This window comes from Lygodium microphyllum, chromosome 10, assembly GCF_053477565.2.
Source record: "Lygodium microphyllum isolate KBCC chromosome 10, Lygodium_microphyllum_v1.1.10, whole genome shotgun sequence".
Lineage (NCBI taxonomy): Eukaryota > Viridiplantae > Streptophyta > Polypodiopsida > Schizaeales > Lygodiaceae > Lygodium > Lygodium microphyllum.
The window spans coordinates 2,393,499-2,406,877 of record NC_141144.1 but is presented as its reverse complement, the minus strand read 5'-3'; the positions used below and the strand labels follow the sequence as shown (position 1 = coordinate 2,406,877).

The 13,379-nt window shown below is 41.5% G+C and overlaps 1 protein-coding gene across 1 annotated transcript; it reads left to right on the top strand.

The window, feature by feature from the left end:
- The first annotated feature begins 1,372 nt into the window (after positions 1–1,372).
- On the top strand, positions 1,373–2,105 carry LOC148029639 (uncharacterized). The gene is made up of 2 exons (XM_087687113.1): positions 1,373–1,558; positions 1,649–2,105. The coding sequence occupies exons 1-2, from the start codon at positions 1,373–1,375 to the stop codon at positions 2,009–2,011; spliced, it is 549 nt and encodes a 182-aa protein (XP_087543239.1). The 3' UTR covers positions 2,012–2,105.
- The last annotated feature ends 11,274 nt before the right edge of the window (positions 2,106–13,379 follow it).

The window sequence follows — 13,379 nt, the reverse complement described above, 5'->3', positions numbered from 1 at the left end:
TCACCGCGTGCCCTACTACCCCCCCCACCAAAGCACCCGCCGCATAATCCTCCACTCCCGCTCTCCCTACTGCGGCGTCGGCTCTCATCTGTACTGCGGGAGTAGCCATGACTAGGGGTGGCTGCACGTGACTGTGTACGTGACTGTGGCTGTGAGGGAGCACGTGATGGTGGCCGTGAGCCCTCACGTGACGGTACAGAGGAGGGTGTGCGTGAGTGTGTCCGTGCAGGGGTGTGCCTCCTCGGTGAGCGTGTATGCGCAGGGGTACGTCTCGCCGGACTCGCAGGCGTAGACGGCAGTGGAGAGGCTTGTGTACTTGGGGGCGCGGTGTGACCTGGGAGTCTAGGAGGAGGATGGGCATACATATACTCTGTCAGCTCCACTGGATTAGGATGGTGCCCAAAATGGTTTATCATCTCCATCATCCAAGTGGCGTATGCCCACGGATCGGAGGAAGAGCCTGGATCCATGAAGAATCTGCAAAGCGTCGAAATTCCGCCTCAATGAACCAAGCAAAACATGCATATAAAAAATAAACATATCTCCTACAATATATCTCCTCAATATATCTCCTACAATATATAACCTACAACATATATCTACCATTCTAGAAAATAAACATATCTCTTACAATACCAAACATCGAATTAGTAGAAGATCATAAGCCAAAAGAAGAAGTTCATTTCGAATTAGTGACGAAATTCATGAAAAACAAAAACTCTTTCCTCTATCTTGACGGACATTGTCCATCAAGGGAGAAATGACTAAACACATACACAAGGGTTCCTTCTTCTCTCTTTCCTCTATCTTGACGGATGTCGTTTGTCAAGAAATAAATAGTTAAGCACATATACAATGTGTGTGAATTCTATCCTCAGTCGCTTTCAAGTACACATAGCACGGGTGGAAAGAAAGAAAGCGACAGATTTGCCAAAACAAACAAACGACAACCAACCTCTTTGAAAAGTCTTTGAAAAGTGAGTTCGTTGATTCTTGCTTCTCTCTCCCTTTCTGTGTTGTCTGCACCCTTTGCTTCTTTTGGGTAGTCCAAGAGGGAGAAAGAGGGCTTTTGAAAGAAAGAAAGCGACGCAGAAAGAAGAAGAAGAAGTGTTTTGAAAGAGGGCTTTTGAAAGAAAGAAAGCGGCGCGTGCGGTAGGTAAACGCGAAAAGCACGCGTGTAAAAGCGCGTGTAAAAGCGCGTGTAAAAGCGCAGCAGAATAGATTTTAGACGCGCCTGTACACGCGACACAGAGCCTGTTTATACTTTTTTTAAAAACTGATTGTTCTTGTGTATCCATTGTTTTGTGCATAGGATGTGTATGATTTCACTAAAAACTGATCCTACTTCTGTATTGGTTATTTTGGACATAGCATGTCATCATCCTCTTCAAGCAGTTCTGGTGAGGATGAGACAATGCGTCATCGTGATCGCGACGTGTGGCTGGCACAAAGGATCAAGTGTACGTGTAATCGATGTCAAGGGTGCATTGTACGAGCGCGTCGAATTACATTGAATCACATCTCGATGTATGGAGAATGGATTCAAACAGGTTTAGAGGTGAGAAGATGTGAATTGAAAGTATTAAAATAACTCATGGTGTGCAAATTAATGGAGCGCGTTGTAATATATATACTGTGATTGAAGCAGGATGCAGTACCACACCCTAACATGGTGCCATACGCACGGCGAGAGCATGCAAAGCGTCGACGAGATGATGCTGGAGCTTTGGGATCTATTGTCGGAGATGAGTGGGAAAGGGATGACAATAGCCCTGCACCCCACGAAGTTGTGGAAGAGGAAGTGTTTGATGACATGGTGCGGAATCTTTTTAGGGATGATCGCAAAGGTGTGGACGACAATGATATGGAACAAGAGCATCTCTACAATGCTTCATCGACACCGGTTTTTGAAGGGTGCACATTCTCTATTTTACGTGCTTCACTTGAACTGCTCAATATACAAACAGTTTATGGATGGAGCAATGCAAGTCTTGACGCATTATTGAAGTAAGCATTGTAACTTGCAAATTTCAGTTAGTGGTTTTTGGTTTACAGTATAGGGTTTAGGGTTATGGGCTAATTGATGATATTGGATGCAGGCTATTATCAAACATGCTTCCAAAGGGGAATAGACTACCCACCTCAAGAGACAAAGCGAGGCGCTATGTGACATCTCTTGGAGGATTGGATTATGATCGCATACATGCATGCGTCAATGATTGCATTCTCTTTCGTGGGACGCATAAGGAGGCTCGACAGTGTCCCACTTGTGGTGAAGCAAGGTATAGAACAGATGTGAAGAGTTTTGATGTACCTCGTAAAGTCTTGCGACACTTTCCTATAATTCCTCGCATCAAACACATGTTCAAGTGCAAATCCATAGCAGAGCTCATGTCATGGCATTCCTCGCATCGATCGGATGATGGCATGTGGAGAATTCCTGCAGACACTCCTGCTTGGAAGCATATTGAAGATGAGTGGCCCAGCTTTAAAACAGAGCCCAGAAACTTGAGACTTGGCCTAGGTATGGATGGAGTGAATCCGTTTGGTTTCAAGAGCACCGCATACAGCGTGTGGCCGGTTGTGTTGGTGAATTACAACCTTCCACCATCAATGGTGATCAAGAAGGGACATCTTATGTTATCCCTTCTGATTCCAGGGAAACATAAAGTCAAGCATATGGATGTTTATCTTGAACCGTTGATTGATGAGTTGGAGGAACTATGGAGAGGTGTTGCGGTAGTGGACATTAGTAGGCCTCCCTCCTCTCGACACTTCGACTTAAAAGCAGTGTTGATGTGGACAATGCATGACTTTCCAGGATACAGCGATTGTTCTGGTAAGAATTCTAACTACCTCCCGACTCTAATACTACTAGCTATATCAATTATAACTATTGACTTTATTATTCTAACTTTTTTTTTATTTTAACAGGTTTGAGGACATCGGGTAAACATGCATGTCCTATATGTGGCCCTTCATTGGTACATGAGTATGCTGATGGTTTGTGTAAGACCATATTCGATAATCATCATCGATTTCTCCCATCAGATCACCCTAAATATGCTCCTAGTAAGAGGAACATTCATCCACAGACACTTCGTGCAAAAGATTGGAAGCGTATTTGGGAGTCTTCAAATGTTCTTCCTCCAGATGGCATGAACAGGTACATCTCCATTGTTTTCAATCTTGTTTTGTGTAGTCTCTAAAGTTGGAATAAAGATGACAGTCTGCAATCCCTTGTGTAGGTACTCCATTTTTTTCCGGTTACCATATTGGACCCATCTCAAGATCAACCATCTTCTTGATCCCATGCACATCTTCAAGAATGTGGGATCTAGTATTTGGGAACATGTTATTGGTAAAAGAGACAATGTTAGCGTACGGGAGGACTTGCAGGTCGCAGGACGTATGCGTCAAGCTTGGCCACGAGAGGAGGGTGGGCACGTTCGTCTTCCGCCTGCTCCCTGGATTATATCAAAGAAGGAGGAGAAGCAGGTAAAGCAAGCCATCACCACTTTGCGTACTCCCACTGGATGCATGAGATTGTTGAAGGGAGCGTTTACAACCACTAAGAAAAGAGGGGTTGAGCAACTACATGGGTTGAAGTCCCACGATTGGCACAAGATGCTCCAAGTAAGTGTTTTCCAATTATTGTAGGTTGAAATTAAATTTTGTAATGCCCTAACCCAAATATACATGTGCTCTTATGTGCGCAGTTCATACTACCTACTAGCATCGACCATTGTGCAGACAGGAGTTTGAAAAGATGTATTTATAAGATGGGCGAGCTTGTGAGGTATGTAAATCCCATGTAAGATCACCCTTCATTATACCTTGCAAAATGAATGTGCATGAGGTATAACGTACTGTGCATTTATTTTTCAGATATGTTAGTTCCAAAGCAATTGATCCAGCCACATTGGATGATGCGCGTGTTATGGCAGTGGAGGTGGTTTGTATGGTAGAGGAGACTTTTCCGCGAACCATTCTCACAAGTCAACTACATCTCATTGTGCATTTAGTGGATGAAATTGCTTTATGTGGCACTGTGCATGCCCGTTGGATGTTCTTCCTAGAGCGCTTCATGAAGACCTTAAAAGACTTTGTGAGGCAAAGTGCAAGGCCCGAAGGAAGCATGGCTGAGGGTTGGTTGATACAAGAGTCTCTTGTATATATATCAGAATTTCTTGATCAGGTGGATAGCTCTTTGCCGCGACTATGGAGCAATGAAGAGGACTTGAGGATGACGTCTATTGTGCCTCAAGGAAAAGGACAGAGCAAAGTAATTGAGAGAACATTGATTGATGATCTTAATTTCACTTGCATCCTTAATAGTGATGTGATGAGCAGATGGGTTACAAGATAAGAGGATGCAAAGACAAAAAGGCAAGCAGACAGAGCTCTCTTTCGGAGGCAACATGGCTCTCGTAAGGCGTACCCTAAGCATCTAGCAACACTTCCGAATGATATTCATGTTGATTGGTTGCATGAGGAAATGGAGAGAGCAGAGAGAGATGAGGGGCTGCATATCACGGCGGAAGAATGGGAGTATGCACGAGGATGCATGTTAAAGGTACATAGAACAAATGTAAATTTGCATTCTTTGTAAGTGATTGGCTTTTCATATTTATTCACATTAATTGCTTACATAGATATTGCTTATATTTTGGTCCAGTGCACTATGTTCAATGCTATATGGTGTGAAGGCAAGCATTTTCGAACACAAAGAATAGATGAAAAGAGGAATACACAAGATTGCGGTGTCATTAGTAGCTTTGAGGGAGCCAATGGAAAAATTGATGATTATTGTGGCACAATCCAAGACATATACAGACTTGACTTTCGCCGCTTCTTTGTGTATGTTTTGGATGTCAAATGGCAAATGAACGTGGTGGAAAAAGGGCCTAACGCAACGATAAAACGCCATGCAAGTGGCTATGTAACTATTGACTCTACAAAGTTTTGGCAAACAAAGAAAGATAGGCTCGTATTGCCACAACAATGTGAGCAGGTATGCATTTTTTTACAAATGTGTTTCATGTACATATATATCTAAGCTCGCGCACCCCTTGACTTTTGATATGCTAATTAATTAATGAATTATGTGTATTTGAGAAGGTTATCTATCTGCCAATGGTGCATGACAGTAAATGGTGGTATGTCATCCCTATTGCACCACGTTCCAAAGTAATGTATAATACATTCACTGATATGGAGCATATGGAGGATGTGGCAAGCCGCAAAGAAGATGATGTCGAACATGCCAATGTAGATGATCATGATAATGAGGATGAGCGTGCCATTTCTCATGATCATGAGGATGACCCTTCCATTGAGGATGATGGTGATGATGATGAGAATGATCAAGGCATCGGTACCATTATCAATGGGCAAAATAGCGATAGTAGAATAAATTTAATCGTAGCCTTACAAATTGATCAAATGGATATTGATGTTGATCGTTTGGCAAGGATGGATCTTATTGAAGATGAGATCGAACCCTAACCAATCCATCACTGTATTGTTCCAAATTCATGACATTTCTATTGTATACTTTGTCTTTCAATAACCATATGAAGATATATTTTTCAATATATTACGTTGTTGTAAGTGCATGTAGTGGGATTTTGTAATGGTTTGTAAACACTGCAATGCACAATGACATTTTTAAAACTTAATGGTTTTCTGTTTTGAAAAGAAATGGATTTCTGTAGTTAGGCTCTGTGTCGCGTGTAACAGAGCGTGTATTATGACAGATTTAACGCGCAAATACACGCGCCCACACATGCAATTATACACGCGCTGTTACATGCATGTATACACGCGCCCGATATTGCTGTAAGTATAAACGACCATACACGCGCCCGTAACTTTTCGCGTGTAATGGACGCGTGTATGGCGGCATTGTGTTGTAGTGTCCTAAGCAAAAGGAGAGAGGAGCACATGCGGGAGCTTCCACCCGCAGTACGCGAGTGAACGCTCCGAATCTTAATGCCCAGGTTCCGATAAATTTCCTACATGAAAGGAATGCATTAAGCATGTTTATTTTTTAGGGAAATTTAAATGCATTTACTCATTCGATTTATAAAGCTTAGTGGCATGTTGAGCACTTGTATTTTGCTTGCACCTCCGTGGTCAAGAGTAGCTGCAAATTTCAATGCATGATGCATAAGTTATATGACAAAATTGTGCAAAGGCGTCCTTGTGGCATCTCGCAAAGGATATGGAATATAACACATAAGGTATTTAGGCAATAAATTCTTGGTTATGCTTCATGATTAAGGCAATCATAGATAGATGTTAAATGTTGTCTAAAAGGTTGCATTGAAAGAAAAAAAGATTGATGAACCTTGCAAATTGCATGCGATGATAATTACATTCTAGGTTGGGTTAAGTGCTAAAGGAAGGATTAAGTCAATTATGGACTCATGGAATTCGCTCAAGCATGGAGTTCTTTATAAAAGTTTGAATGCATCTTCATTTAAAAGTATTAAAGCTTTGACTTCGTTGCATCAACGCAGGGTTTATACGAGTTAGCTCTGAATGTCAATCATTATAGTATAGGGCAAGGAAAAGAATGATCTCTAAGTTGCATAAAAGCAGAAGGTCTGGTTTGAAGTTGCATACTCGCATGGAATGATGCATCTCACCTATCTTCCAGTTGCTTACATCTTTTAGGGAAAAGGGTTTGCTAATTTAGAAGAAAGTATTTGCATCTTTAAAAGGGATGATCGTCTCTAATCGTGGGTTAGCTAGATCAACTAAGTAATTTCGCATATAGTTGAATAGCTTACATGAGAATCATAAAGGTATGATTAGTTAGTGTATGACGTTATTGGCTTAGTAAGGTCAGGGGTTGGATTGGGTCAAGAGGACTCCCAAACCCTACATCTTGACCAAAGGTATTCTTGACCAAGGAATATCATGTGAGAGAAATAATCCCACAAGTTAGGTGCTGTCACCTATCTCGTGCAACAAGTTGCAACGTCACATGGTTTTGTGTCTAAATCACAAAATAGTATTGCCACTCCTTAGAACAAGGTTGGCGAGTTCTAAGTACAAGTCTAATTTTCTAGAGGATGAGTAGTCATCTTGCTACATCACCCTTCCTTGGGCTGATTTGCCAAGTTAGGGGAAATTATGAATTGCCTAGCAAGCAATTAACCAATCAAGTTAGGGAGACGAGGTTGCCCAGGATTTATTTACCTTAATATAAGGAAACCTAAGGTATTGACAATTTGGGTCAATAGGGTATAAATCCTAACCCAAGGATAATGGGGTAAACAAGCAACTTAGCTTACGAAACCCTTGGGATCTTGCCAAGTCGCGATTGATCCCGGATCGAATGCTAGATGTATTCGGAGATAAGGATTCACACCTTAGCAGTTGGTTATACAAACAACCACTAGAATGCTTGTAATTGTACACTTTAGAAGCACTGATTGTACTTCTTTGCTCAAGGAACTAATGCCGAAAAATAACTAATGCTTCAGGTTGAAATCCTGGAGGGAGAGGTAGTATCAGTTACCTCCGACTGTTTGCTTGACCCTATCCAAGGGGGTTGTTAGTCGCGCCGGGTACATGGACCGAACCCGCCACAAGAGATCTCTCCTTGGGTGTCACTTGGAGCAGGAGGACACTTGGGTGCCAGTGGGGGCTCTGGCCGTAAATCCCTTGCCTCCAGATCCTGCACAAGAGGCTGACGTGACTTGAGATGGGATCTCGAGGCCCGCATACTAGTCAATGGGCGGAACTTAGAATAGCGATCCCTGAGGATTGCTGGAATAGCCTTCGGGATGGATTATATAATGTATTCTAAAGACTGATAAATAAAGATAAAATATTGAAAAGGAACTTGCTTGACACTGTTTTTCTATGTTAGTGCTTAAGTTACATGAAGGAACCACTGATTAATTGGTTAATTAAAGAAGCTGTTTTTTCTTGTCAAACTAAATGTGGTAGGTAATCAGATAACTAAAGCAACCCGAGGAAAGTGCGATGGATGTGACTGTGGGTCTGTCCTACAAAAGGGTGGTCCTGGTTGGCCGGGAACTTTTCTCAAAGGAATTGAGAGCAAGGTAACGATGACCTAGAGAGGAACACCAAGGAAAAGGGAATTCTCTTGCAAGAAAATCTATCTTGTAACATCAACAAGCTTTTATTTTATTCTTTTGATCATCAAAACAAAGAAAACAGCAATTCTTCACGCAGCATCATAGTAGATTTCTCCCACGGATTTGATAGAATCAACCATAATCTTCAACATCTTCATAGAATCCATCAATAGAACAAAGAACACAAAGGAATACACCATCTTTGAATGGAAATCAATCACATATTATTCATCTTCAATGTCTTCATAGTTCTCTCTCTCAATCTCTCATATACAGTTACACTATTTTGATAGAATTGACTATCTCTGGCTCTCTCTCTCTCTCTCTCCATCAATAATACATCATTCCTCACTACAATTCTCTCATAATAACCCTCAATAATCCTTCTTAGGTCGTGGATGCACCTCCCAAGAGGTATGTCTGATATGAAGAGTCACCAGAGCCACTACAGTGTCTTTTCACAGCTCACTACTGTCACTGTCACTTAGTCTTCTCTTCAGTCTTCAGCAGCTGCTTCTTCCACTTGTTTTAGCTCTTTTGAACTTATATTCGTTCTTTCCAAAGGTTAGAAAACTTTCCCAAAGTCACACATACATTCTACAGAACACCTACAGAAGGTCTACAGAACAGTCACAGTATAGCACCAGAACAGCTACAGTATAGTTACAGTGCAGAGACAGAGCAGAGACAGAAGCTCTACAGAGGGTCTACAGAAGGTCATCAGAACCTCATAACTCATACTCAAACCATTCCAAACTATCAAAAACTATTCAATAAGCTCTCAAAAGATCTCAATCTTCATCAATCATCAATCCATGCTTCATACAGAAGATAATCAGAACAAAACAGAAGCTATACAGAAGGTATATAGAACCAATCAGAACTTATCAGAACATCACAGAACCTCATATCTCCACTGAGAATCATCATGAACTTCCAAAACATAATCAATATCATCCAAAACACTCTCAAATACTTCCCTTACAATCATACATCACTCTAAATCCATAAAAAATCAATCATTCAGACCTCAAAAACAACAAAAATCAATCAAAAATTTAGTCTTTTTCCACTCTCAACATAATGGAAATCAATCACATATTATTCATCTTCAATGTCTTCATAGTTCTCTCTCTTAATCTCTCATATACAGTTACACTGTTTTGATAGAATTGACTATCTTTGGCTCTCTCTCTCTCTCTCTCTCCATCAATAATACATCATATCCTCACTACAATGCTCTCATAATAACCCTCAATAATCCTTCTTAGGTCGTGGATGCACCTCCCAAGAGGTATGTCTGATATGAAGAGTCACCAGAGTCACTACAATGTCTTTTCACAGCTCACTATTGTCACTGTCACTTAGTCTTCTCTTCAGTCTTTAGCAGCTGCTTCTTCCACTTGTTTTAGCTCTTTTGAACTTAGATTCATTCTTTCTGAAGGTTAGAAAATTTTCCCAAAGTCACACATACATTCTACAGAACACCTATAGAAGGTCTAGAGAACAGTCACAGTACAGCACCAGAACAACTACAGTACAGTTATAGTACAGAGACAGAGTAGAGACAGAGAGTCTACAGAACCTCATAACTCATACTCAAACCATTCCAAACTCTCAAAAACTATTCAATAAGCTTTCAAAAGATCTCAATCTTCATCAATCATCAATCCATGCTTCATACAGAAGACAATCAGAACAAAACAGAAGCTATACAGAAGGTATACATAACCAATCAGAACCTATCAGAACATCACAGAACCTCATATCTGTACTAATAATCATCATGAGCTTAATAAAACCATTCCAACCTATCCAAAACACTCTCAAACCACTTCCAAACCAATCAATCATCACATAAAATCAACCATTCAGCTCTCAAAAACAACAAAAATCAGCCAAAAAATAGGTCATTTCAACACTCAACATATCCCCACACTTAGAAAGGAAGCGTCCTCGCAACCCAGGAAAAAGGAAATACAAGTTCATGCAAGAGCTCAACTTTAATCTTCAATAAATCTTCAAGAAAAAGTTCCTCCAACCATGACCCTAACTTATAACCTGTATCTGATAGAAAGAATACAACGAAAGGAAAACCCTTATACATTAACACTTCTTATAAAACTAAAAATCATAACAAACTTGTAAAGGATATAAGAGGTTTCTTCTTCTCCAGCTCGAACTATCTAACCAGCATCACCATCACCGCAATTCTCCAAAAATGTATCTCGCACAAAAGCAAATCGAATAGGCAATCACCACGATCTCATCACATAAAATTTAACCCACAACACAAACACTAAACACAACACAACCATCTGAATGACACCTCCAAAAAGAGAGATATATAATTAAAAATCATCCAAAATAACTGGATTTTGTTGTTTTTGAGACTGAATGATTGATTTTTGATGGATCTAGAGTGATGTATGATTGTTAATGGAAGTATTTGAGAGTGTTTTGGATGATATTGATTATGTTTTAGAAGTTCATGATGATTCTCAGTGGAGATATGAGGTTTTGTGATGTTCTGATAGGTTCTGATTGGTTCTGTATACCTTCTGTATAGCTTCTGTTTTGTTCTGATTATCTTCTGTATGAAGCATGGATTGATGATTGATGAAGATTGAGATCTTTTGGTTTTTGAGAGTTTGGAATGGTTTGAGTATGAGTTATGAGGTTCTGATGACCCTCTGTAGACCCTCTGTCTCTGCTCTGTCTCTGTACTGTAACTGTACTGTAGCTGTTCTGGTGCTATACTGTGACTGTTCTGTAGAATGTATGTGTGACTTTGGGAAAGTTTTCTAACCTTCGGAAAGAACGAATCTAAGTTCAAAAGAGCTAAAACAAGTGGAAGAAGCAGCTGCTGAAGACTGAAGAGAAGACTAAGTGACAGTGATAGTAGTGAGCTGTGAAAAGGCACTATAGTGGCTCTGGTGACTCTTCATATCAGACATACCTCTTGGGAGGTGCATCCACGACCTAAGAAGGATTATTGAGGGTTATTATGAGAGCATTGTAGTGAGGATATGATGTACTATTGATGGAGAGAGAGAGAGAGAGAGAGTAAGTGATAGTCAATTCTATCAAAACAGTGTAACTGTATATGAGAGATTGAGAGAGAGAACTATGAAGATATTGAAGATGAATAATATGTGATTGATTTCCAAAGGAAAATCAGGTTAGTTGGGTAAGTAGGGTCAAATTAAGTCAGCTAAGTCCTGTTAGTCTGGGTAAATCACGTAAGTCAGACTAAGTCAAGTCACGTTAGTCAAGGGGGACTAGGTTAGTTTGGGTTAGTCAAAGTCAGGTAAGTAAGCTAAGGCAAGGCAGGTCAGGTTAGTCTGGGTTAGTCAAAGTTAGGTAAGTAGGCTAAGTCAAGTCTGTGGGGACTAACCTAAGGGGGGTTAGTTAGATTAAGGTTAGGTTAAGGAGACTAGGGTTAAGTAACTGAACTAAGGTTAGTTTGACTAACTTAGGGTAACTAACTAAACTAGGGTTAGTTTAACTAACTTAGGGTTAGGGTAACTAAACTAGGGTTAGTTAACCTAAGTAGGGTTAGATTAACTAAAGTTAAGTGAATTAATTGAATTAAGGTAAGTTTGACTTAACTAAGGTTAATTAACTTAATTAAGGGTAGGTTAACTAATTAAGATTAATTGACTTAATTAAGGTTAGTATAACTAACCTTAGGGTCAGTTAGGAGGAGGAGGAGCAGGGAGAGAAAGCGGCGAGGGCGGCGGCGCGGGGAGGAGCGGCGGGAGGAGGAGGAGATGCCGCTGAGGGGCGACGTGGCCGGTGGGAGGGGACATCAAGGGCGGCGGTGCGGCCGGTGCAGGAGGCGCGGTGGCAGAGGAGGAAGCGCCCGCTAGAGGCGCGGTGGCAAAGGAGGAAAAAGGCTGGGAGGAGACGGTCGTTGGAAGGGAGCGGAGGAGGGAAGGCACGGGTGTGGGAAGGTGGAGAGCGCTGGGGGGGGGGCGAAGGTGGCCGCTGGGGGGGGCTGAGGAGGGGAGGGAAGGGGGGGTGCAGGAGGAGGAGGAATGGGGGGGGGCAGGAGGAAAGAAGGTGGGGGAGATGGTGGGGGAGGGTCGGGGAGAGAGAAAGAGGGGTATGAGAGAGAAAGAAGAAAGAAGAAGAATAAGAATAAGAAGAGAGAGAGAGAGGGGGGGTTGTGACATGGGGAGGTGCCCGTTGAGGTTTTTTCTTTTTAAATAAAATTAATTAATAAATGAATTAAGTAATTGAGAAAGAAAAGAGAGGGAAAGGTGACATGCCCTCGTCCCGTGCGCATGCGCAGGGCGGGGGTAAAAACATTTGTGTTGGTGGGACCCAACGGGGTGGGGATGTCGACATGCAAGTCGTGGACGTGACAGGGGCGTCTCGAGAAACGTAAAAATGAAAAGGTACGCGTTCACGCGCAAGGCGAGGCACACGAGAACACGAAAAAACAAAGAAAAATTAATAACTTATAAACCGTTCGTCGAAATGAAAATCCATAAAAAGGAAAAATGGGCCGAGAGAGGAGGAAAAAATGAGGGAAAAGTAAGATGGGGTGTCCGGAGGAAAATGAGGGCATTCACATGGGAAAAATACAAAAAAAAGGCCCAAAAACACATAGGGAGATTAATATCGAAAAATCTGCTCGCCGAAATGCAGGGCGAAAAGAAGGAAAAAGGTGCAGAAGAACGTGTGCAACAACCCTATCATGTCAAAACACAGTTTGGACCAAGATAGGACGCGTTCACATGGGAAAAACAAAAAAATGGCACACGAAAAGGAGGTCGGAAATTAATAACAAAAAATCGGTTCACCGGAACAAAGGGTAGAAAAAAGAAAAAATGTGTGAGGGAAGGGGTTGCACAAGACTGTCATATCAAAACTGAGTTCCGGGGGAATTAGGAGGGGTCCACATGTAAAAAACACGAAAAATAGACCCAAAAACACATGGCAAAAGTAATAACTAAAAATCTGACGGGCAAAATAGGGAGGAGAAAGAAGGAAAAATGTGAGGAAAGGTGGAGGAACATGGCCATCACATCAAACGGGAATTTCGATGAAAACACGACATGTTCACATGGAAAAATATAAAAAAGACGCACGAAAAGGGCCCCGAAAACCCGTAAAAATTAATAACGGATGAACCGTGCATTGGAATGATAGGGAGTAAAAAGGAAAAGTGTTAGGGGGAAGGTGTAGGTCAGGGCTATCATGTCAGATCACCGTTCCGAAGCAATAAAGGCGTGTGTAGATGGAAAACCGACC

Excerpts from the sequence above, each read along its gene's own strand:
- LOC148029639 (XM_087687113.1), top strand. The coding sequence starts at position 1,373 with ATGTCATCATCCTCTTCAAGCAGTTCTGGTGAGGATGAGACAATGCGT. Across the intron at positions 1,559-1,648 it reads GGATTCAAACAGGTTTAGAG|GATGCAGTACCACACCCTAA; the intron begins GTGAGAAGATGT and ends TGATTGAAGCAG.